The 26354-nt window shown below is 39.4% G+C and overlaps 1 protein-coding gene across 1 annotated transcript; it reads left to right on the top strand.

The window, feature by feature from the left end:
* Window positions 1-869: 869 nt before the first annotated feature.
* On the top strand, window positions 870-26354 carry CUL4B (cullin 4B). Its single transcript, XM_009983321.2, is given in 21 exon segments — window positions 870-1759; window positions 4440-4555; window positions 9275-9378; window positions 10283-10352; window positions 10837-10910; window positions 11938-12100; window positions 12201-12290; window positions 12568-12650; window positions 13789-13856; window positions 14982-15100; window positions 16623-16815; window positions 17891-17995; window positions 18287-18397; window positions 19127-19162; window positions 19165-19211; window positions 20037-20144; window positions 20407-20520; window positions 21469-21574; window positions 21651-21823; window positions 22362-22514; window positions 23720-26354. Coding segments are annotated over 21 exon segments (2664 nt in total). The 5' UTR covers window positions 870-1224; the 3' UTR covers window positions 23816-26354.

Genomic DNA, 26354 nt, shown 5'->3' with positions numbered 1-26354 from the left:
AGCCCGCGCGGCGGGGCGAGCGAGCGGCAGGGCCCGCCCCGGGGCGCCGGCACCGACCGGGCCCGCCCGGCCTGAGGGGACGGACAGCCGCCCGCGCGGCGGGGAGGGGAGGGCGGGGCGGGGCGGGGCGGGGCGGGGCGAGCCGCGCGCCCCTGAGCCCCGCGCCCCTGAGCCCCGCCCCTTCGAGCCCCGCCCCCTTCGAGCCCCGCCCCCTTCGAGCCCCGCCCCCTTCGAGCCCCGCCCCCTTCGAGCCCCGCCCCCTTCGAGCCCCGCCCCCTTCGAGCCCCGCCCCCTTCGAGCCCCGCCCCCTTCGAGCCCCGCCCCCTGCGCTCCCGCCACGAGGAGGGCGGGCGGCGGCCACGCCCCCTTCCCACAGGACGCGCCCTGCGCCGGCGCGCCGGGGGGTAACGAGCGCGGCCGTTAGGAGCGGCCGGCAGCGATGATCACTTCCGGTAGGTCAGAGGGCAGCGGAAAGGAGCCGGAGGGTGGCGGCGGCAGCGCGGCGCGCGGGCAGGGCCGCCGGGCCGGGGGTGGGGCCCGCCGCCGCCTAGCCGGGCTGCCTCGCCGCGCTTCCGGGCGGCCGCGGCCCAGCATGCACGGCGACCGGATGTGCCGCCATCTTTAGGCTCCCTCTCTGCCGTGTATTGACAATAACAAGCCCCGGGCCGGGCCGTGCCGTCCCGCCACGGGAAGCGCGAGCAGGAGGCGGAGAGGGGAGAGGCGGGAGCCCGAGGAGAGCGGGCCGCGGGGGGAGAGCGGGAGGCGAGGGGCTGGCGCTGAGGCGAGAGGGAGCGGTGCTCAGCCCTCCCCGCTGCTGTTCGGCGGAGGCGAGGCGGCCGGAGCGGGAGGGGAGCGGAAGGGAGAACTGGGGGAGCGGGCAGCCGCGGGGGGATTCTGGTGCCGGAGAGAAGAATTGAAAGGAACTGGTGGGTGGCGAGAGGCAGGAACGGAGACGCTCTGCTGAGAAAGGAGGGAAAGCAGAGACGAACTGCGAGAAGAAACAAAGTAATAAAGAAAAGGGGAAGAGAGGAGATAAAGCGATCCCTCCGAGAAAGAAGACAGCGAAGGAGAGGGAATACTGAAGGACTCCACTGATGAGAGAGAGGAGCTGAAAGACACCCCCCCCGAGAGACGCCGAACAGAGACTGACTCTCAAACTCTCTCTCTCCCTTTGTCACACCACAAGGATTTGATGCCCCTCAGCCTGTTCACTTCTGTGTGTTCATGTTTCCCACAGGTTTCTCTTCCCCCAACCCCCCCGCTGCAGCCCAGGAGGTCAGACCTGCCACTGATGGTAACACCAGCAGCAGCTCCTCCTGCAAGAAGAGAAAGTTAAATAACAGCAGCAACAGCAATTCCGAAAGAGAAGAATTTGATTCCATTTCTTCCTGCGCCTCTTCTCCTTCCAAAAACACCTCCTCGTCATCTTCCTCTGTCATCACCACCTCCTCGTGCTCCTCCTCAGGGGTTGCCTCCTCTAACCATCACCTCCAGAAGAAGCTGCGCTTTGAGGACTCCGTGGATTTTATTGGACTCGATGTGAAGATGGCTGAAGAGTCTTCTTCCTCTTCCTCTCCTGCTGCTTCTTCTCAGCAGCAGCAGCACCAACAACAGCTGAAAAATAAAAGCCTTTTAATTTCGTCCGTGGCTGTGGGGCACCATGCAAATGGCCTGACCAAAGCTGCCTCCTCGACTGTCTCCAGTTTCGCCAACAGCAAACCTGGCTCCGCTAAGAAATTAGTGATCAAGAACTTTAAAGGTAACAGGCTGTGATTTGTCACAACCTACGGGGAGCTGGTTCTTGATGTTGGGTTTCGTTCCCAGTGTGAAAACCGGTCGGCTTGCAGATAGCTCCAGGTTTTACAGGAAGTGCCTTCCCGTGGTGAATGTTTCTGTGCTTGTGTAAAGGGGGAGTGCTGTGTTATGATTCATACTTGCCCAGTCATGTACACATCCTGAGCTGCTCTTCACTGCTTGGCATTATTTTTCAGCCTCCTTTCACTTGGTCTCTTGGGAAAGCCTTCACTCGTGTGTTAGACAAAAGGTTTACTATATAAACGAGGAAAGTACATTTCTTCAAACTTTTAGCATTTGATGTATCTTTTCTAGTAATCCTGATCAGGGCTTAGTGTATATTTTAGCCCAGTTTATGATAAGTCATTGCACAGAACGTGGTGGTTGTGTTTTTTTTAAATTAGGCCTGAATCGATGTGTCTTGCTTCTGTCTGTTGTCTCTTTATAGGTTAATCTGCCTGTGCTTAGTTTTAAATGTTGAAACTAAGGTGATTAGCAGGTTATTATGGCGGATTTCCTTTCTGTTTTCCCCACTTGCCTTTAAAGTAGGTAGTTCAGATTTTTGCTGAGTGTCTTCCTTACAATATCCTTGGTGTCGTTTTTATTATTTAACTCTTCAATGTCTTTTCTTGATCCTAACGTATTCTCACTTTACAAGTTATGTTGTTTTATAAATTCTTTCAAAAGATATGGTTTAGATTTTTGAGTGTTGTTACTAGAGACCAACTGAAGCAGAGAAACGAAACTTTTCTGCTGTGATGCTGCTTCGTTTTCTAGTAAACAAAAATACAAGTAGGTGTAGGCAGAAAGCTTAGCTAAAACTCTGTGATTTTTTTTTTTCCCCCTATAAAGATAAAGAAATTGTGGGGTTTTCTTATTTCCTGCCTCTTGCTATCTTCTAAAACAGTCTGATAGCTAGCCTGCTTGAGTTCATTTTCTTTTTCCCCATGTATTTGGAGTTGATGAGGCAGTAAAAGATATTACTGATGTTAAAATTGATTTCTAAATACGCAATTGATGCAAATCTTCTGTAGAGATATCACAGAAGGTAAGGATTGTTTCAGCCACTGCAATGTTTTACAGCGATTCATTATCCTAGTGTAACTTTTTGCTTTAAGGTTCTCCTAATTCTCAAAAATGTTCTCCACCCATCACATCATCATCATTTAATTTGATTATTTTAAAATTTATACCTATGGTGCATGATAGTGAGAAATAAATGCTACTCTTCTGTTGCTTGTACACTCTTATCTTTAAAGGAAGTCAACTTTTCATGTTTAAAATATTTGCTAAATGTCATGGGTTGCATGGTGCTGTGATCATGAATTGGTATTTGAATCACTTGCTTAAAAAGGATGTCTCAAGAATCTGCTAGCTTTGCTCTTTATTTGCTCTCAGACACTAAACTGAATAAGATTATTGTCTTTATCTCAGTGTGATAGCAATAATGTCCTTTACAATTTAAGTAACTTCCTAAAATCCAGAATCTTGGCGTTTACTGCTGAGTATCATGCCCATTAGTTGCTAGTGAAAATAGGCAAGTCTCACTTGTAGTTAGTTACCTCTCTGGACTCTTACAATACATCTAATGCTGGGATGTTGCTGATATTGTAGGGAAATGCTCGGGAGGACAGAAGCATTGCTTCTGTTTGTTCTTTCTAAAGAAATCATAAAGCTTTACAATTTGGTTGTTACACTTAGGTAAAAGTCGATTTTAATAGAGTATAAACTCTGGGCCAGCTTCACCTGTTGGTGGCATGGATGTGTATATGTCTTCTTCCCTAAACTTTCTCCACCTTCCTTCTCCATTTGGGAACATGCTTATTAGAACAGAAATGGTCATTTTAGCTGGTTATGAGAACATACAGAGTTTTAAATAGTCTTGATGTTCTGAGGATGTGACCTGGGGAATCTCTCTTAGCCTGTTGTAAATGTTTCAGTCGTGTTGATGATGCTGCATAGCAGGGGCATCTCTAGAAAAGAGGCTGAAAATAATAACAGAAAGAGTCAAATCTGCAAAGCTTGAGCTATTTGAACATTAAAAGAGGGCTTAACTCTAAAAAATACCTGCTGGCCAAACCCAAGAGAGGCGTAGATGGATTACTTTCAAATAGGAAGGCTTTTCTTGCCTGTATTTCCACGTGTGTTTCTTGAGGGTTTCTTTCAAACTGTTAATACAGAGTAGAATTAATAAGCAGTAAATTTAAAAAAATAAACTATACACAACTCTATCTTTTAACCCCTCGTTTTTGGCTTTTACGTTCACTTTCTTTTAGCTGTGCTGTCCTGGTAGTGAAAAAGAGTGAACTGAAGACGTAGCTAATTCTTGCTGGTTTTTAGCCTTTTTTCCCTTCGTGAGCCGCTCCGACACAGTACTGTGGTTTTGGTAAATCACACGCACTGTTTGGGCTAAGCATGCGAGGGGTGAAGAGCAATGCTGCGTGTTTACAATGCGTTACTATTTCACATGTAAATAAGATACTGCTTTTGCATGAATACTGTCTTTTCATGCAAGTATAAATTAAAATCTAGAGCATCAGCCCGTACCTCTGTCCTCTCAAAGCTACATTTTTAATTTAGCTGAAAAATAAAAAGATCTGCTTTTTCTAAATACTTGCTCACACTCTATATAATTTCTTTTAAAGATAAACCCAAATTGCCTGAAAACTACACAGATGAAACCTGGCAAAAACTGAAAGAAGCTGTAGAAGCTATCCAGAACAGTACTTCAATTAAGTACAACTTAGAGGAGCTCTATCAGGTGAGTGCTTTAGGTAAGAGCAGTGGGGTAGGGCTTTTCGTTGTTGGATTTTTTGCTTAAAACTCTTCTGATACAGTGATAAGAACATGACATTTTGCTTGGTAACAGCTTTTGTCATTGCAAAACTTGTCATTGAGTAGTTTCTCAAATTTTAAAATCATCAGTAAAAATTTCACAAGACACATTCACATTGAACTCAGAATTTATATTTTTTTTTTTACTTGCCACAACATAATCCAAGGTATGGTTTCCCTTGAAACAGTTGACCAGAATTAAATAAGGCGAGGAGCTGTATTCCCTTTACTGTTTTGGGGTTTATGGTGTGTAGCTGCTAAAGGAGAAATGTGAAACCATAAAACTTTGGTGGTTAGGTAAGAAAAAGACAATTTATATTAAAATATAATCCTTTTTCTGAAGACAGTATCTGTTCATGATTGAGGATCATAAATCATTTAAAAACTGAAACTTTTTATTTGACTTCTTAAGAGTAAGTAGAATACTATTTTTCTTCATGAACTGTATTATTTTGGTTTGATTGTAATTTTTTTATCATTCAGCATTCTGTCTGTTCTACCAACTGAGATTCAGAATTTGTTCCCAGCAACAGCTCTGATTGTTTTACCCTGAACGTTTTCGGAAGTGATCAGACTTGAACTGCGTTTTCCAACTTCTTTTATAAGCTCCACTTCTGCTTTTCCAGCCAAAGGCGTTGGGGAGACTTCTCCCCCCTCACCTTTTCCCTACTAACACCGCAGTACTCGCAGTTTTAGTGGCCTAGCAACAGTAGTGGTTTAGCTAGCTATTAAGAAGCACTTACACTTTTTACTCTACTTTTAAAGCCTTTACTGCCTGCTCAGTTGTTTGATTTGTTCCTCGGTGTGTATACAGCCTACTCTCCATCTGTTTTTGGTGTCTCTTCTTTCCCTGCCCTGTCCTTTTCAATAAAAGTTGCGTTTGTATGTGACCAGTTTCTGTGAAAAGTTTGGGAGAAAAATCCTGTTTGCACAAGGTTTGGGAACAGATTTAGGGAAGGATAAATCGCTGTTTTCCCTGGAACCGAGAACCTCATGGGCCAAGTTCCTCAGTCCAGTGCGTTTTTAAGCTCGTTATAATCTTTATAATGTTCAATTAATCTATAAAAATAGCTTTTTTTAACAGTTTGTCAGGATAATATAGAGTATCGTTAAAGTAACAGTAGTATTGTTACTTTTGCAAAACTTGGCAAAATAATAACAAATTACAGCCCACTGTATCGGTTGATGTTGTAAATTATTTACTCTAGACTGAACAACAGAGCAAATAATTGTTAATTAAATACCTGATGGATATCCAAAATGTTTAAAAATACAATGTTCTATTGAAAACCTTGCTTCTGCTTCACAGTTATCACTTAAATTTCTGCTCACTTCTATCACAGGCTTAATTAATGTTACTTGTGCTCAGAAAACCAAAAATAAGCTTTTTTCTTTTAAATCTCAATTTTAACATTGTAATAATTTGGATACTTTTCAGTGAAATAGAGTGCAATCGAGTATGAAAATTTTCAGGTTTTAATAAATCAAAAATAAATGTCTTGATTTAAAAATAGTAATAGGAATCACTAATGTTTTTAAATGCTAACTAGTTGTCATTTCTGCACAGCTGCTTGATAAATGGATCCGATGCCAAACATGCCTTGGCAGACACCGTTATCCAGGTGTAGAAGGGAATTGCAAAAGTCTGCACAAGTTCTGCTGTAGACCTCAAAATATTTTTAATGCAGCTAAACTTTTGGAGTTTGGTTTAACTCTTGTCCATGTTGTAAAATCCCACTGAGCAAACATTTTGAGGCTTTATTTCCTTGCGGGACACTAGCTTCGCACTTGCTTTGTTCCTCTCCAGCAAGAGAAATGATACACATCCTTGAGTAGCTGAAGTGCTACAGAATTGAAAGCTGCTTTATTACAATGATTTTCCTTAGATTAGTACCAGAAAATAGACATCTAGAACTTTGGTACCAGACCTCTAGTTTAATTTCTGGGGTTTTTTTTAAAGTTAAGTACTTCTGGAAAGTGCTGGTTTTCTCTCATCAGAGCTGTGTTCAGTTCTTTTTCCTACTTTTCCCCAGCACGCAAACCCAGATGTGGATGCTGCAATTAAAAAAATCCCAACCAAAAGAAACAGGAAAAAAAAAACACTAACCAAAACCCACAGAATACATGTTACACAAAGGAAACACGACGCTTTGCCTTCGGATGTTCTGACCATCCTCAGGGCACAGATTCCCTGGTCAGAAAGCTTTATTCAGCTAATTCAGAACAAGATAATTTTGTGAACTAGAGCCCCTAAAGTTGTTGGGAGTTTTTGATACATTGCAATTATTAACAACACCAGTAATTGAATTTGCAAGCATAATATTGCAGTAGTGATGTTATGCTCCACGGAGCAAATCTTAGTAAAAGGTTCTATATTTGTGTGCTTGGAAATTTTAATCTCAAAAAAAAAAAAACCAATTGAGCAGAATGCACAAATTAAAATTGAAACATTTCTATGGATGTTAGTAGTGAAGATGCAGTTTTGCATTTGATGTTTAAACACCCAATGCTGGCAGACATGTTCAACACTTGGGAATTTCTGATACAGAAATGCAAAAGCACAGCTTTTTGTGAACACATAACAATTTTTTTATGAAAAGCGTGTATTAATACACGTGAATGTATTTCATAAGAGTTTAGGATACGCGTTTGTCCATCTGTGGCACGAAGGCTAATTCTTTGAAGGACGGGGCGCAGCGTGGTTAAACAGTACCTGTTTTGATAGGCAGTAGTTACAGAAATGTTGGTAGTTGAGATGGATGAACCGAGCAGAAGCACAGCAGAACGGCGGCTGGTGTCCTGGGCTGGTAGGTGGAAGCGAGGCTGACGGTGGTGATGCCGGTGACTGGCAAGTTCTGCTGAAACATTCATCTTCCCAGCTCTCAGTTGGCTTCCCCGAAGTGGGAGAAAAGAAGAAACCCATTCGTTGCACTTGGTGAAGGTCTAATCGGGCTTTTCAAGCTTAGTGCTTTCCATCCCCTTTTTCTTCTGACATCAGTAGCGGCTATTTCCTCTTGCTGCTGTTCCGTTTAGACCCTGCAAAATGGAGTTGAGCAGCGTCCATAACCTGCTCTGAGCAGTGAAGTGGAGAATGTTTTCTTACCATATCATTGTATTTGTTTGGGGTTTCTTGAGCATTAAGGTTGAGAGTTGAATCTTGTTGCTATTTCCAAATATTGAGATATGTACATTTCGGTGATAATTCTGGCTTTCCTAGTAATCCTCATTCAGACCTGCTTTAGTCATGATTGGCACGCTCATCCTCTTGCTATGCCTGTTTGTTTCTGACAGTAAGCTTATGCAGGTTTGGTTTTCTTTTGTTGTTATTGTTGGGGGGGGGGGGATGGTTTTGTAGTGGGGTTTTGTTTGTTGTGGAATTTGTTTATTGTTTTTTTTTTAACTCCTCTGTGTCCTAGAACCAGTATTAGCTGTAGTGTCGTTGCTCTAGAGAGTTGTTACTGTCGATACTGGGAAAGATTCCTGTTGATACCCTAGGATAAACTGAGGAACATCTTGTTTAGCTGGTTTGATTGTCACTGTGCTTTAGTGGTGGCTGCTTACTGTTTCCTGGTGGCTTCTATTTGGACCGTTGGGGAATATTTTGGGGGACTTCAGTGTAAAGGAGTAGATCTGCTCTGTGTACTTGAGAACTACACTTGTCCCTGCATGGTTGCCTGTGGTTGCTGGGGAACAAACTTGATCTTCCAGTCCTTTTTTTTTTTTTTTTCCTATGAGTTGGTTGTACTGGCAACTGAAATATTTTCCATTTGAAAAAATAAATAAAATGGCAAGGCATTAGTTGAAAATCATGTATACCTCTCCTCTCTGGCTTCTACGGATGTTTTACAGAGTAATCTGCAAAGAGTTAAAGTTTCTCAATTGCTTTCCAAATCTGGGCAATTAGAATAAATTTTAGAAAAGTCTTGAGTTACGCGTATGGAATTAAGAATGCTTGTTTGCTTGATCAGTCTCCAAGAAATGTCCCCATTAAACTTCTTTTCACTTCTTGCTGTGAAGCAGGGTGACAATTCTTCTAATATTTGGTTATGATCTAGAAATCAGATTTGTCACTGTAAACATCTGGGATGTAGTCTTACTACTAAAAATTGTTTAGGATTGTAACTAAACTTATTCAGGCAAGGAGTTGATGGATAGAGATATATATAAAAATATATATTTATGCACTTTGGGGGATGTGGGAAGCTTAATCAAGGAAAGGACTGCAAAAGGAAACAATGCCAGCAGTGCTTTTCTTCTAATATCAGTGTGACTTGCAGAGCACACCAGTCACTGAAATTCAGACCTTAAATGTCTGCTTTGAAGTATGAAACCCAGCAAGTCACTGGAACATATTAATCTAACATCCTTGTTCTTAGAGATGCAAGTCCTGCAGCTCCTTACAAGATATCAGTACTCCGACTGAAATTCATAAACTGTAAGCTGTGCTGGGCATGGCCTGCCTTTGTCTCATTACCATTACAGTGCCATGCCCTGGTGTTACAGTGAAAAACTGGTACATTTTTGAGTGAGAAGCAGAAGAATTCCATAGTTGTTTTGGGTTTGATTGGGTTTCCCCCCCCCCCTTTCCTTGTAAAACCACATATAAGAATACAAACAGATTTCTTGGTATCTCTCTTCACTTCAGGCTGTTGAAAATCTCTGCTCCTACAAGATTTCTGCAAACTTGTACAAACAATTGAGACAGATCTGTGAAGACCACATTAAAGCACAAATTCACCAATTCAGAGAATATCCTTTTTTTAGCTGTTGACAAGTTAAAACATTTTTACCTGCCAGTATGTGGGGGTGGATTTCTTTGACTAGTTCATGACACTAGGCCATGGTAATCCAAATTCCTAGTTTTTGCATAATTGAGTCTGTTTTCATTTTTTTTTTGTGGGACCTCAGAGAACACTACTAGTTCCTTTATGTCTGTAACATTGGAAAAGTTTGTGAGAAAGTTTCTTTGGTATTTATGAAACACTTCAACATCGTACAAAAGCTCGTATTAGGCTTACAGCGAGGCTTAAGGCAGCTGTATTGACTGTATCACTTCAGGCTGTTTCATGTGCTGAACTTTCACGCTCAGGTAAACAGAAAAGTCTTCCAACAAGTAGTTCTTGCTTTCTTTTTGAAAAATGGTCTAGCAGCAGACAATGGTAGTGGTTCTGAGGAGCGAAATGTTTTCTTTTCAAAAGTTTTGAGTTGCGTCAGATCAAGATCCTGTTAAGTGGATATTAATTAGTACCAGAACTATGCAGTGAACTGAATACAAGTTAAATTTCAAGAACAAAATTTATCTCTTAAGGTTATCTCTTACCATGAGCCAAAATAATAGTATCTGTGTAGTGGTGGGCTCTTAAACGTATTGTGGATTGTTGGGTTTTGAGACGTGGGGGTATGTATGTTTGTTCCATTCCCCAGAGACTGGGCTTAGACAAAACATTCAAAAGCATTTAGGTCCTTTTTTTAAAAAAAAATCATTTTAATTTATCATTATTAACACATGTTGCAAGAAGTTAACTGGTTCTTTTTGAGAGTAGGTGAGTTTGTTGTTCTCTCTGTTAAGTGTCTAAAAAAAGAATTATGTTGATTCATTTCATCACTGACACTACCTACCTATTAATCGTAATTTTCTTAATGATTTCTTCACGGATTCATTGGATAGTGTCCTTTTTCTAAAGAAAATAGACAAATGTTGGCAAGATCACTGCAGACAAATGGTAAGTTTTTTATCTTTTTGAAGAAACTTGTTGCCTAGTCAGCCTATGTTTTGCTTAACTTTGTTCCTTTACAAAAATACTGCGCTTCTGAAACATTGTGTTAAATTTATATAAGGCTTCTTTGTGAAATAAACTGTATCTAGTTTGTTACAAATCGAGCCTTGAAAATACTTGTCTGTAGTGTGTTTCTTGACATACTGGTCTGATCTTGGACACACACGCTCCCAGTTCTTAAACTTGTTTCTATGCAAACCTTTCTCCTTCTATACCTGTTATAAAAGGAGCTAGTTTTTATACAAAAAGATGCTAAATGTCGCATTGATCATCTTGCTGAGATTGGCAGAATGTTTTAAACAAATCAACTCTGTCTAAGAAAACACTGCCTGAAATTTGTCAATGGGATTTGTTGTTGTTGAGCATAATTTGTGTTGCTCTTCAATCTCGAGTGAAATAGTTGTGACTTGTTTATTCCTTCTCATAACAGATTATGATTAGAAGTATCTTTTTATTCTTGGATCGAACTTATGTACTTCAGAATTCAATGCTGCCATCTATTTGGTAAGGGTTCAAAAAATAAAATTATTGGGGGGTACATTTAAATTATCACATATATCTTGTTGATTTTCAGGTGTGAGTTTTTTTAACATAAACTTCGTAGTGACCTGTAAATTAGATGGTGAATGCATATGTGCTTGTTGCAAAGGGAGCTTTCACTTTTAGTTTATTTGCTATGAATTACAGGATTCTTCTAGAACAGCACATTTCAGCAAAATAGGTGTCAACCTCCAGTTTGCACAGTTAAAAGAAAGGGCCTGTTCAACAACTGAATTCCAAGGGTTTGGGTTGCCCCGTTACTGGTTTTAACATGCATTGTATTCAAAGTGCTGTATTTTTGGAGGAGAAAGTTACCTAAAATAAAAGCAAGTTACTGTCTGTTGGACTTCAGCCTCCACCATCCACTCCCAATACTTTAACAATTAGCAAATGCCCCACAATGCCTTCGGCACTACCTGAATTGCTTTGCCAGAGATTGAAGGAGTGGTGGAGGAGGGCGTGGCTTTTCCTAGAAAAGTGTCCAGACCTACAGTTTCAATTTCACCAAAGGCTTTAACTGGAATGCCCAAAGCAGAGATCCTTGTCTTTTACACTACTGAGTTCTTCTAAGTTCTCCCTAAGAAGTAGGGATTAGAAAGCGATGGACAAAAAAGAATGTTATCCAACAGCTTAACCGTGGAATTGGTACTCAGGGTGACACTATCCTTTTCTCATGAAGGCTGCTGTTCATTGAGTTTCCATCACCCTGCCAACCAAGTGAAAAATAAAGATGCTGCAAAAGTTAGGTGATTATTTAGGAAAAAATATATGCCTTGGTCTTTAAAATCTGTAGCTTACTGTTGATTCTTTGTCATGGTTTATTTTAATGTTTGTGTGTTTGTTCATCTCAAGTGATTTGGGGGCAGAGGAATGAGGAATCTGAAGAGTGCTAGTATTTATTGACCTCTCTGTTTGATCTAGATTGAATTTTATGAATAGAGAATATTTGGGGTTGATTCTTACACAATTTATTGAACACTTTTCTTTTTAGGGATATGGGGCTAGAATTGTTCAGAACTCATATAATCAGTGATCAGAAGGTTCAGAACAAAACTATTGATGGCATTCTTCTGCTAATTGAGAGAGAAAGAAATGGTGAGGCTATCGATAGAAGTTTACTGCGAAGCCTTCTGAGCATGCTTTCTGACTTGCAGGTGAGTAAACTTGTTTCACCTTTAAACCAGTAAACAGCTCAGATTCTTATTTAGTGCTCAGTAAGGTTTACCCTGCATTGCTGTCGTGTTGTTTCCCTAGATTTATCAAGACTCTTTCGAACATAGATTCTTGGAAGAGACTAACCGCCTGTATGCAGCAGAGGGACAGAGGCTTATGCAGGAACGAGAGGTATTTTAAATGTTTAACAATATTTGTTGTGCCTAATAACAAAGCATTTGTCAGGAAGAGGAACTATGCTGCTGCCTTAGCCAGCATACAGGGCAATAAGGTGACCTTTATGTTTTATAGTACTCTGAAAAAAGAAATTCACATGCATTTGCCTTCAGTCACAGTGCTAATGATTTCTGCTTAAAACTGGAGCTGCTGCTGTCAGACCAGTACTGTCTTTTTTTTTTTTCCCCTCTTGATTTTTTTAAAACACGCAAAACTACTCTGGCGTTTTCAGGTTCCAGAATATCTTCACCATGTCAACAAGCGCTTGGAAGAAGAAGCAGACAGGATAATCACTTATTTAGATCAGAGCACACAGTAAGTGCAGTCTCTCCTTGCTTGGTATTGTTAGCTGTTTGGCTCTTCGTCTGTTGAGTGCTATCTAATAACTGCAGTTTATTTCATTTTTTGACTGACCATCAAGTGTTTCTCACTTCCCACAATTCCTTGTTTACAATGAAGCACTGTCTTGGCTCACACAGCCAATATCCCTTTCTAAGCCACTGGTTACTTTGACATAAATGTTGTTGGGCATTTGGTTGGAGAAAAACAGGCTGCCACCCCCAGTCTAAATATCTCTTTCTTGCAGAAATGCAATTAATCAGCTGTCATCCCACTTGAAAAAGATAGGACCTGGAATAGAGAATTCTCAAGCTAAAGGCTCTGAATATTTACATTAAAATATTTGCATATTCTTTTTGCAGTCTGGGAAATTATTGACTTATGTCACTCTTCAATCTTGTCCACTTAAAGGCAGGATTTCCTCAAATACAATCAAGTGGAGGTCGTGACTGGTAGGACAGGAGAAATGTTCTCCTAACATAAAGCCACAGCTGTCATGTCTGAGAGAAAATGTAGGTCACTAGTATAACAAAACTCTTCGAACAAGTGGTAGCAAGTTCTTAAAGAGCAGGTACAGAGGATCTGTCTGAGAGGAAAGCTGACATCATACATATTGCTGACATCATACATTTTTATTTCCTTCCTCCTTCAGCTGTTAAAAACACTTAGGTTGTTTAGTGGCTTCCTTCTTCCACACCATTATTAGTGGCCAACTCCCTTTTTTTGTTTTAATACCTCTTGTCTTGTAAGATGTGTTTTTTCTTTTCCTTGGTTTGTCTCCCAAGACATGATTCTCCTCCCACAGAAGAGAAGAAGGTATATTCTTTGACAAACTTTTGCCCAGTTTCTTCACTGATGGAATCATTGTCCAGCTGCCTAGAGGTCATGTACAACAGGCTTATTGTGAATTAAATCCTCAGTCAGCAAACACAAAAAAAGAAAGCTTACTGGGGAAGAAAAAGGATAAATATCTGTGGCCAAGGACCTAAAATGGTTATACACATAATTAGAGCGCTCCCAATGACGAGTGTAGTTAACATAACTCAAAAAAAAAAGGATTTAAAACTGTCAGTAATGGAAAAAGGAAAAGTAATTCTACACGTTTTTTCTATAGGAAGCCACTAATTGCTACTGTAGAAAAGCAACTTCTAGGTGAACATTTAACAGCCATTCTTCAGAAAGGTAATCTTTCTTCTTTATAGAAATGTTTCTAATTACTGCTTCGGGGCTTTGAATTCCTGTGCTGAAAAAGAAAGTGGCAGATTCAGGTGCTGGGGGAGTACACAAGCTGCATCACTCTTTAACGCCCTTTGCTACTCAGTTCATGAAATAGCACTGACCGTTTTGCAAGAGGACAAGTACCATTCTCCTCGTCAGAGGTAAGGAGACGCAACGCTGTCTCCAGATACACAGCAAAGCCAAAGGAAAACTAGAATGGAGGACTCGTGAGTTTAGTGTGCTAAAGAGCATTTTGAAGACTCAGAAGTAAAGGAAGAGCCTTCAAATTATGGCTGCACCAAAAAGGGGAAACGTTGATTACTTGCTGCTCACAAAAAGCAGCTTGTTTTTAAAATGTAGTACAATTTGAGCAGTGAAGTACATTGCCTCAGTTCTGCAATAGTCTCTGTGGAGTCAAGTGACCCTGTGTTGCCCTGAGGGATAGTCTGGAAATAGATATGGGTGCAGCAAGAGTTGAATAATAAAAGAAAATTCATCAAGTTCTTACTAGCCAGATTCTGGATGAAACAGATACATGAGCATCTTCCTGCACATCTGTAAAAGACTCTTTATTGAGAGGAGTATCCAATTTGCAATATTTACCCATCCACTTTCTTAGAACCTTTGACTTTCTTTGCCAAAAACTTGAAAAGCAAAAGGTGAAATTTTTCCTGAAGCTGCTTGTCTTCGTACATCTGTAAAATTTATTTTACAGCTGGAGTTGAGACTCAGAGCTCTGTCGTGCCAAAGAACCTTTCCTACAGATCAGTCGAGCGTAAACCTTGCAAATCTTTAGGGAATAGTAAAGCAGAAGTAAGCAAAGGTGTTGTGATAAGTATGTTATGTAAAGCACATGTAGCCTAAGATATCCGGTGCACTAACACCTGAGCCTATTCAGGTGGCAATTCCGTGTTTTGCTGTTAAATTAGGCAGCTAAAAAACAAACAAATAAACAAAAAAACCCTCACCACACCACTAATTGCTTGATAAAAAATACTAGCTTTCAAGAGGTCCCTTCCTGTAGTAATATGCTGTGGTTTCTTTGGATTACTGTGGGTTTAATTTCTATTGAAATTCTCTCATTTGCAGGTTTAAACCACCTTCTTGATGAGAACCGAATTCAAGACCTGTCTCTTCTGTATCAGTTGTTCAGTCGTGTGAGAGGCGGGGTACAGGTTCTCTTGCAGCACTGGATTGAGTACATTAAGGTACTGTTCCTAGAGCTCCAGAGCAGATACCACTATTCTATCAGTGGGGTTTATGCATAGATATTTGAGTCATCACTATAAACTATTGCGTCTTTCTAAGAATTAAAGACTACTTGCTTATAAACATGTATTTAATAGGCAGCTTTTGAAACTGTACTAGGAAAAGTAAAGTAACTATTCTAGCCCTATCGAGAAAAATATTGAATTATTGTACTCCAAATAAATTTGTAGGTTTTATCTTGCTTATAGTTAGTTGAGGGGGACAATTGTATTTCTCCAGGAGCCATTTTGGTAATGGCAGAATGTTTCTATCTTCTCCCTGCTGTCATGGTGTGGCCCAACTGGCAACTAAATGCCACACAGCCACTTGCTTACCTTCCCTCACTCCCAGGGAATGGGGAAGAGAATTAAAGGGGAAAAGAGAAAGAGATTCATGGGTTGAGATAAGATCAATTTAACAATAATAATAATAAATGGATATATATATATGTATAATGATGATAATATATACAAACAAGGGATGCACAGTATAATTGCTCACCACCTGGTGACCAAGGCCTGGCCTGTCCCAGCTAACAGTCCTGAAACAGATAAGTCCTGACACCGCAATCCCAGACGAGTGAGAGACCCGTAAAGAGAGAGAGCAAGCACTTCAAGAGTCTGAGTGAGAGCCCCTGGCAGAGCAAAAGCCCTTCTTTCTGGTTAACCCTCATCTTTATACTGAGCCTGACATTGCATGATATGGAATACTTAATTGGCCAACTTATCGCTCAGTCCTAAGTCTAAGTTCAAATCATAAGGGCAGTCATGGACCCTTTGTCCCAGCCATGCTCCCCCCTCAGGCTGCCGTGCACCTTCACACTGGCAAAAACACGGCAAGCTGAGAAGTTCTTCAGGTCTCAGTGCCAACTACAAACATCAGTGCCCTATTGACATTCTTCTCTTAGCAAATCCCAGACTAAAACCAAAACACAGAGCTATTCTGGCTGCTACAAAGAACTAACTCTGTCCCAGCCAAAACCATGACACCTTCTAAAATTTCTTGTCAGAAAGAGTGGTAGCTTAAGTTGCCAACCAACTGAAGTTCAGAAAGCACTTGAATATCACTTAAGATGTTTCATCTTACTACTCATTGAAAATGTTATCCCAGAAAGTATAGTTGTTGTGAAGGAAGGCTTTGTAACGCGGAAGAGTACTGTTAAATAAAATTTAGTTTACCTGTGTAGAAACTGAGGATATAGATGTTTTAAAAGGGTGTGTTAATTTTGTCATGCTTAAGTTCATTTCTTCAGACAAAAGTTCTGAATCTGTTCACTTATTCATAGATGGATTTTTGAATCATTATACAAGGTCTAGAAATTAGTATATAGTAAATACTTCAGAATGCTGTTACTTCTGTTGTGTTAGTGGAACTAATATGAATACCAGAAAGATGACGTTAAAAAGATAACTTGGGCTTTTAGAAGTCTTGGCACTTGAATTCATTATTCAGACTAACTGAAAGACTTATTTTATTTTGCAGGCATTTGGTAGCACCATAGTAATTAATCCAGAAAAAGACAAAACAATGGTCCAAGAACTACTTGATTTTAAAGACAAAGTTGATCATATTATTGATGTTTGCTTTCTCAAGAATGAGAAGTTTGTAAATGCCATGAAAGAAGCCTTTGAAACATTCATTAACAAAAGACCAAATAAGCCAGCTGAACTCATAGGTATTTTTGTTCTGTTCCTTCCCGTGTGAGAATTTGGGTGGGGAACAAGAGGGATTTGCTGACGCAGCTCAGACGGGATACGTTGGAACCGTGCGTTAAAAGACATTATGCACAATGCATTGTCAAACTGGAGATCTGTGCCTAATGCAAGGGAATTGTTTGATGGGAGAGCATTAAACATTAAGAACAAGCTCTATTCATCAGTACACTGGCTAGACTATAGAAAAGTGAAGAACATTAGGACTTGGGCATTCCAGCAATTGACTGGTGTCCAGATCTGAGAACACTGCTGATAATTTGCCTTCTTCAGGAGCTCACGTAACTGTGCCACCAGCACTGTGCATGGAGCTGTTGAGGGCTCTACGTAGACATCTATGTTTGAATATATAAAAGTAGAGAGAGAGGAGGGTGCACTGTACTCTGTGTTATGGGGACGGATCCTCTGTGGGTTGCAAAGAACGTTGTTTACAGATTTGTGCCTACAAGCCTGGCTCCTGCACTTTTGAACACCTCAATCATTTTCCTACATAGTGAGTAACACCTGCTTTGCAGTCTGTTGTGCTGTTGGCTTGTGGAGTGGTGCCTTCTGCCCTCCTTTTCTGCATTAGTTCACTAACTGTAACGTGCTTACCAGGCCATTTGAAATTAAAACAAACAGTAATCTGCTGGAGAAATTCAGCAGTGTAGTCAGCACATTTAAATAACTGGTTTATGTATTTTTCTCCTGATCTTTTTGCTTCTATTATAGCCGTGTCCATCAATAGCAGTAGTGACTTTTGACTTTGATATCATAATATGGACCAGGATTTTTTACACATTCAAAATCTTTTTAACATTATGCATGCTAATAAAGTTAAGATGCAGGAATTGCGTATCTGAAAAAAGAGATTAGGCTACAGTGGTTTTATAACTTTATAGCCTCTCTTAAAATATATCAAACCAGCTGCTATGAAACTGATTTGAAGGTAATTTACATTTCCAAAGGATTTCACCATATTAGATTAAAAAAAAAAAAAATTGTTTCATTGTGATTCTAACCATACGCTGAACTTCTTATTCTTCAACACTCTTTTAGCTAAATATGTAGATTCAAAGCTTCGTGCAGGCAACAAAGAAGCTACTGATGAAGAACTTGAAAAAATGCTGGATAAAATTATGATCATATTTAGATTCATATATGGTAAGTATTGGGGTTTTTGTGGGGATACAGTAACATAAAGGTACTTTGAAAGAATTTTTGCAGTCTGTCTGCATTTTTAAGTGTGCATTTTCTCTAGATGCAGTTTGCTGCTGTAGTGCTGTTTAACTAGTTTGTGTGTTAAAATGCTGATAATAAGACTGAAATTCTGTGGAAATCTTAATGTGAAGGCTCTTGTTAGCTTTACTGAGCTTTGAATTGAGCCTCTTGTAGGTAATGTTTCTTTAAAACAAACAATGATTTGTGATCACTGTAAAATCTCATCTCTTACAGGAAAAGATGTCTTTGAGGCCTTTTATAAAAAAGATCTAGCGAAGAGACTATTAGTTGGGAAGAGTGCATCAGTAGATGCTGAAAAATCTATGCTTTCCAAACTCAAACATGGTAAATATCTATCTGTCTATCAGCTTGTGTTCTTGTAAAAATAGTCATTTTAACAGGCCTTCTCAGAAATATTGTTTGTATTTCCTCTTTGCAAAAAAGAGCAAAAAACTCGTGTGCAAGCCTTGAATGACTGCTGGGTTTTGAGGAGACTCATTTGCTTTTGGTTTTGTAATTGTAGCAGCAATAGCCAAAAACCAGAAACTTAAAGTGCACAGTGTCTCTTGGCCTGTGGGATAGAGTTGAGGTTCCTTGCTGAACTTGAGGATGACTTCTGCTTGTTACTCTATATAAAGTCTGAAACATGAAGCTACCAGCTAGCAGTTTGCTAATCTAGTCTTCATTGTTTCATAGGATGGAGTCTTTGGGTAGTAAGAGTAACATTTTTAGAACTTCGTCTTGTTCTACCATCAAGAGACAGTTTGGCAGGCAGCTGATAGGGATTAGAATTGTCATGGTGAGTGACAGGCTGCCAGTGGAGTCCTTGCATGAACAGTCTTGTCCACGTGGAAAAACAATTGGGTTGCAAAATAGCTGCCGCATTGAGACATATTCCTCCTTCTTGTTTATAACCTTTTTCTGTATCTTAATTAGAATCCAGATCTTTACGTAAGAGCATATGCTAAAATAGATTGTCTTGCTTCAAAGTACATTGTGATATTTAGGAGAACTACTCTTTGGTGTTGAAAATAAACTAGATTAATTCTCCAGATTTACATTTTCTCTTTATAGAATGTGGAGCTGCTTTCACCAGCAAACTTGAAGGAATGTTAAAGATATGGAGCTTTCGAAAGACATAATGATACAATTTAAACAGGTACTGCAGGAAAGCCTGCCGTGGCTCCTTCATTTACTTTCTTTTTGAGTGAGTTATTCTGAGAAAGCCCAACGAGACAATGCAAGATGTCTTCAATTGTGAACATTTCTATTATAATTGAGCTAAACTCCTCTTGAATTATTCCAGTTGTCTGTAATGTTCTTTCACTACAGGGAAAAGGACTCTGTAGGTGATTGCTTTCAAAGGAGCACACAAAAGCCCAGCTGGGAAAACAGTCTCTACTGAAAATCAGTCCAAATCTGTTTCTTAATTCTGTGCTATCTGTGCTTTTGAAAATTTTATGGAATTTGTTAATGTTTTTCCTGAACAACAAAGCAAAAAAATCTGAAACAAGCAGCTTAAAAAACAAAACAGCAACAACAACAAAAAAAAACACACACAAAAAAAAAAGCACAACCACCCACAGTAATAAAAGAAGAGCTGTAAACTTGTAAAACGTTTTAACGCCAGTATATTCTGATGGACTGGCTTGTGAGTTTTTACCCATTAGTTCCAGCAGTTCCGTAATGTTCTCTCAACATTCTTTCCTCCATTCATACATGATTAGGTACATCTTCACATCATCCTGCTAAAACACTACCTCTGCTGTTTTCTTCCTGTATGGAAGTGCCTTTAGAACTTCAGAAAAGTGCTTCTTATCCTGATTTTCTTGTATGCAATTCACGGTTTATGTAGCAGAGATATCATAAGGTCACTTGTGTTCTGTGCTTTCATAATGCCTTTTATAATTAACTTTTTTGGCTCTGCCTGAAATATATTTAATAATCATTGCTTTATTTCAGTTTACTTTGTTTCTTTCTGCAGTATATGCAAAATCAGAATGTACCTGGCAACATCGAGCTAACAGTGAATATTCTGACTATGGGTTATTGGCCAACCTACGTGCCTATGGAGGTTCATTTGCCCCCAGAGGTAATGAATACAGACGTATTACACCAAGCATCAGCCTGTCAGTAATGCATCTTGATATCAACTGCAACTTGGTTTTAAATATTCATATTATCTCGAGAAAGAAACGTAGAAGTGTCTTTTCTAAAGAAAGTTGTTTTGCTTTTCTTGCAATTCCCTTCATTTTTCTAAGCCTTTACTTAAGGCTTATTTGATTGTGAGAGAGGGAAGGATGCTTTTAAAGTAGAAATTGTGTTTTAGTGTTTTGGGTTCTTTATTTTTTCAGATGGTAAAACTACAGGAGATTTTCAAGACCTTTTATTTAGGAAAACACAGTGGTAGGAAACTTCAGTGGCAGTCAACACTAGGACACTGTGTACTAAAAGCAGAATTTAAAGAGGTGAGTGTATTGTTTCTCTTATTCCTGTTGCTTTGCCGATTCCAAGTCTGGATTGTACCTTAGGGATGTACTAAGAAGCTTTTTTGTGCTATAATGGAAAACTTTGCACTGGTTTTGCAATTACTTTTAACTTTTGACATCTTGCTATCATTCGTGGAGTTGGTAGTTTCTGAAATAGATGTATTAAGGTCCAAGATGATGCATCCAATATCTGTATTGGTTGAAAAAAAAAATTGTTGGTTACTGCTCAAGGAAAATATCCAGTGTGTTTAGTTGCATATTAAAAATGACACTAATTTTTATACTGGAGAGGAAAAAAAGAGGGGCCATGTTCCATAGATGACCTTATTTCATCTGACAGCAGTAAGCATCTTTACAGTGAGCTTTTCACTACTGAAATAAATAAAAACTTTTGGGTTGTACAGAAATTCAACTGTTTTTAAAGGGCTTCCAGTTATTCCCCTTCAGCATTTCTTCATGGGCACAAATATATTTCAAGAAAATTTCTCTTGGAATAGGAATGCTTAGCAGTTCTATTTTTCAGAAGAATGTTAATGGTAAAACAAATATTATCACTTAGTTATTTTTAAGATCCTATAGTTCCTAATACTGTGTTTCTTAAACTAATGTTTGTGTTACACTTTGACTTAAAGGTCTTTCAAATTGTAATTTTAAGCATTCATTGCTTTTAGATTTGTCTTTAGTAAGTTGATGTCTTGGGTGAGTTTTGTCACTGGATATAATAGTCTAATCTTCTGATCTCTAGTTTATTCAGCATTTTATAGTAAACACAAGGTGACCAGAGAATAAATCATATCCTTGAAGTGAAATAGTTGTCACACAAGAGTGACTTGTTCCTTGCATTCCCCCCCCCCCCAAAAAAAAAAAAAACCAAACCACACACAAACTAAACAGCCTGGTGATATCTGTTAATTTCCCTTGTGACAGGGCAAAAAAGAACTTCAGGTCTCCTTGTTCCAGACACTGGTGCTGCTCATGTTTAATGAAGGAGAGGAGTTCAGTTTAGAGGAGATAAAGCAAGCCACTGGGATAGGTTGGTATTGAAAACAGCTGACTACTTCCAAGTGTTCTTACTGAAAAAAAAACTAAACAACTTGTTTCTGCTTTAGAGGATGGAGAGCTGAGAAGGACACTTCAGTCTCTGGCTTGTGGCAAAGCCAGAGTCCTGACTAAAAGCCCCAAAGGCAAAGATGTGGAAGATGGTGATAAATTCACATGTAATGACGATTTCAGACATAAACTCTTCAGGATAAAGATCAACCAAATTCAGATGAAAGAAACGGTACATTCTTTTTAATCCTCTGGGCTTTAGATCCTTGGGTTAAGTATCTTGTTGCCTGCCCATTTAGGAGCTTTTTTCCCCTCTCAGTTGTAATGTATATACTGGTATCTTTGTAAAAGTTACCTGCATAATTTGGACCTAACAGTGCTGATTTAAACATGTGCTTCCATACTAACTCAGACACCAGCGATGCTAGATGTCTCTAAATAAGATGTTGAAGAGAAGTTCCGGTTGGTGAATGTTCTTTTCACCCTTGATGATTTCCTGGAGCTTTACTGAATGGTTTGTGAACATAGAAACAAGTTCACAGTGAATTTTCCTTGACAGGCATCCGATGTGAAATCTGTGCAAAGATTTTAGTTCCTTGGACAAGTGGTTTTTTAATAGGCAATTGGTCTTCATATCTGTAAAGGATTTATGCCAAATATTTGACAACAGATGTTTTACTGTCTTACGCCGAGAGTCGTCTTAGAGATACGAAGAATTGTTTTGACAGTTCTGGTGTTCTCTTTAAAACTTCTCTAAATGGATCCTTCAGGTAGAGGAACAGGCGAGCACGACAGAGAGAGTATTCCAGGACCGGCAATACCAGATTGACGCTGCAATTGTACGGATCATGAAGATGCGCAAGACACTGAGTCATAACCTGCTTGTGTCAGAGGTCTACAACCAGCTTAAATTCCCAGTAAAGGTGTAGTACTGATTTTTTTTCTTCTAAAACGTTATTACTTCTTTTTATATTCCCTGGCCTCTCCTCAGTTAAAACAGTGCTTCTGTCTAAAACATGCATCTTCTTACTATTAGGAAGGACAAATACTCACTTTCAGGAATTTTTAAAGTGCCAACTGCATTCATTTATCTGAATATTACCTGAAGCTTTTATTAAGTTAATAAAACCTATTACCAAAGGCTTTCAGAAGCAGAGTCTGTTAGCAGTAACTGTGAGGCTAGTTCTCCTTGTACGCTGTTGTTCTTGCATTGAAGTTTTCTGGTAATGCATTCTTGGGGACCAGAGGAAAATGATTCAGATACGAAATGCAGAATTGGTTTTGATACTTTTTAATAAATTAGTAACCAATAAATGTACAGTGTTTTTTCCAGACAGATTATATTGGTAAATACATATATATAGAGACAGACACACACACATATATATATATATATGGAATGAAAATTAGGTATTGGTGAATATCTCAAAGCTAAAGGAGCCCAGAGTTGCAATATAAAATGATTAGCTCACTTATTGTGTACAAATGGAAATGGATTTTCAAATACATGGTGATGCATCTGTTTGAGTTCAAATATACAGTGTTTTCTATCAGTGGAAATGTAAATAAAAGGTACTGCTGTCTCATTCTGTTTTGTTACCATGTTACGTTTCAACTGCATAAACTGTAGTTGGGCTTTGCAGGGTTATAACAGATGATTTAAATGTTTTTCCTCACTCTCTTATCATGAGGCATTTTTATCAAGTCCTTCACCCAACAAAAGCATAGGGCATCCAAACTGTTGCAAAACTGCTCACATCAAGGCAAAATGAAACTTGTACCGTCTTTTACCAGGTAAAGTCAGAAATAGAAATGCTTTGGTACATAATGCACAAATTGCAGTTCTTTAAAGTAGAGCTCAGTTTAAACTGCAGCAAGTATCTTTCCCTGCCATAAAAATTCTATGCTTAGCTGCAGGTGACAGGCTAATTTTGTAACTTTCTCTTCAATCAATTATACATTGCAGACTTTTAAAAGCTTTGATGCTTTAAGAGAAACTTTTTTTTTAAACTCTGATTTCTGTTTCCTCCGCTATCTTGAACAGTATGGATATGTGGTTTAAGTAGAAAAAAGAACTGAGAAACATTGACTGCAAAGTAATAATGCTGACATCTGCTTTATTTTACAGCCTGCTGACCTTAAGAAGAGAATAGAATCCTTAATTGACAGGGACTACATGGAAAGAGATAAAGAAAACCCGAATCAGTACAACTATATTGCATAAACATATGTTGGCCTTTGTTTTACTGCACACTTGGTGTCATACACAGTTGCCAGTGGATAAACTAGCCTGTTGATCCCGTTAATTGACTTTTTATACTACCGATGATTGAATGAAAGCAGTGTAATGGAGAAGTATAGTAGAGTGGACTTCTTTCAGTGGTTAACATGCCCGTTTAAAGAGTACTATTTACATTTTAAGAAGAATGCTGTTGAACTCTTTGCATGTTATTTAGTAAGATGTGCAGAAAGCTGAAAGAAAGTACTTGGTCTTTGTGATTCCATTTGTCTCTGGGTCTGGAGAGGAGTCCCTTGATACATGACAGATGTCTTTCACACCTTTAAATGGAAACGGAAGGTTGATTAATATAAGAAAATAGCCTTTAAAATGCTTAAACTGCATGCAAACTTTTAATTTACTGTACAGAATGCATTTCAGTTAGTAACATGCCATTGGTTTGGTTGATGCCCACACTTGGGTTTTTCCCTTGAGGGAGGGAAAATGGGGAATAAGCCAAGCTATGCTCATTGCTGATCTAATGAAAAATATTCTTGGTTGCAATTAAGAAAAAATGGTACCAGTACAAAACGATGTATAAAGTTTGCAGTGTGGGCATATATACTGTACATACAAACACCATTCTTAAATAACTGCTACAACAAAACAAGTTCAGATTAGATTTATATGGCTTGCCTATAAGACTTAGTGTTCACCTTCTTTGGGAATTTTAAGCATAAAACAGCCATAATGGAAAAAGTGACAGTTTTTACTAGTCATGGGTAGGAGGCCTTCACCTCTTGGCAGCAATACTCTAGAACTAAAGAGAATCTATTTACAGATATCTATGAAAAGGAGAAGCCACACTGTTCTTGTGGTAAAGCTGTAAGAACAAAAATTACAAATGGATTTTAATACTTGTTTTGCTTTGCAACATTCTAAACTTGAACTAACCTCAAGGTTTAGACAGGGTAGCTCTTCTAAGACTGCCCTGCTTTGGATTGCTTTAACTTAAAGCTTTAAGAACTCAGCCCTAGATGTGGCAGGCCTCCTAGAACCCAGAAGCCTACCTCTCATATAGAAAGTTAAGTATTGCTACAAGGCATCTAAAATATATTTTCTTAGATGACCAGAGAGCATTCTTTGCATCTTTGTAAGACATGGGAGAATAAGTCACTTGAATGTCGAGCTTTGTTTCAACAAAATGCATTTTCTATTGCTATAGCAGCATGTGCCAGGAATACATGGGAAAAAAAAAGTGTCAGCAGAAAAGGCAACTCCTCCACATAACAGTTCTTCCTTACCCAGCCAGGCTTTAGAACTATGATCAGCTGTGTTGCAGAGCACAATGAAAAACCTCATCCTCTTTCAGGCACTGATAGTCCTGGGGAATACCAGATATTTCTTGGAAACGAGATGTTCCTTTTGTTTAATGGCAGCGTAGCTTAGCTCCCTATGACCTATAACTTTTATCACTGTGATCCCACATTCAGGGCTGTGCGTGTGCGAGAGAGGGAGTGTGTGTGTGTATACTGTATCTGACACATCCCATCCTTACTGCTTTTTTGATCTACTGTTTAATTCTGTATTTTCTCCAGCTGTATTTTCTCTCAAGCTCTTTTATATGCAGTCCTCAGCTGACAGATGAAATGGATGGTTTTTTCTCCTACTAAATTATTTGCTGTCACCCTCTACTAACTGTCAGATAGCTCTTTGTGATCTGCAGAAAATCTGCCTTACCCTTTGGCACTATTGCAGCATAACCACTGGGAAACATCCAGGACCACCCTTGCCTCTGTAAGAAAAATACTAACAGTAGAGTTATCTGGTAAGAAACTTGAAGACTGCTCCTGCACATCTTGAAGTATTAGTTCAGATAGAGATCTGCTGGGGAGGAAAGAATGGCCCCCAAAAAACCCTTCTGTATTTTGCATTCAATGTTCCTTTTTCTTGTATGTGTTTTGTATCTTTAGCCAATAAAAGATTCCTTTTAAAAAGGTGTTTTGGAGAAGGAGCATACAACTGAACTCTTTGGGAGACAGGAGATGGTGAATGTCAGTATTGATCTGGTTCCATTCAGTCTGTTGTAGCGTATAAATCTAACGCCACTCCGTGTTAAAAATACCAATTCAGGTAAAACCCTCCCTCATTAGACGAGTGTGTTGCATTCAGTCAAACTAACTGGAGAGATTTGAAAGTTTAATTTTTATCCCATCCATTTCAGTAACTTACATGCAGAAAATGTCCTCAAACCTCATCAGACCTCCACAATCTGAGGCAGACCCTAAGCGGCAATCTAGTTAAAGCAACCCAAAGATTGGATTTTGAGAACCCTGGCTAGGCTGAGAGCAGGGTGAGAGAGGGGAGAGGAGAAGGCTTCTTGTGTCATCATGGGTTTCCCCCAAGAACTTGTTCATCTCTTCTGCTAAGGTCTCGCTCATTCCTGGTTAATGACAAAGCCGCAGCCAAGATTTATCATCCAGCCGTACAACTTGCAACTTCTTGCTGGGATCATGTGCCTGCCTATTGAGCCATATATATCTCT

This window comes from Tauraco erythrolophus, chromosome 13 (assembly GCF_009769465.1).
Source record: "Tauraco erythrolophus isolate bTauEry1 chromosome 13, bTauEry1.pri, whole genome shotgun sequence".
NCBI classification, from domain to species: domain Eukaryota; kingdom Metazoa; phylum Chordata; class Aves; order Musophagiformes; family Musophagidae; genus Tauraco; species Tauraco erythrolophus.
The sequence above is the reverse complement of the archived record's forward strand: the minus strand, read 5'-3'. Positions and strand labels throughout refer to the sequence as shown.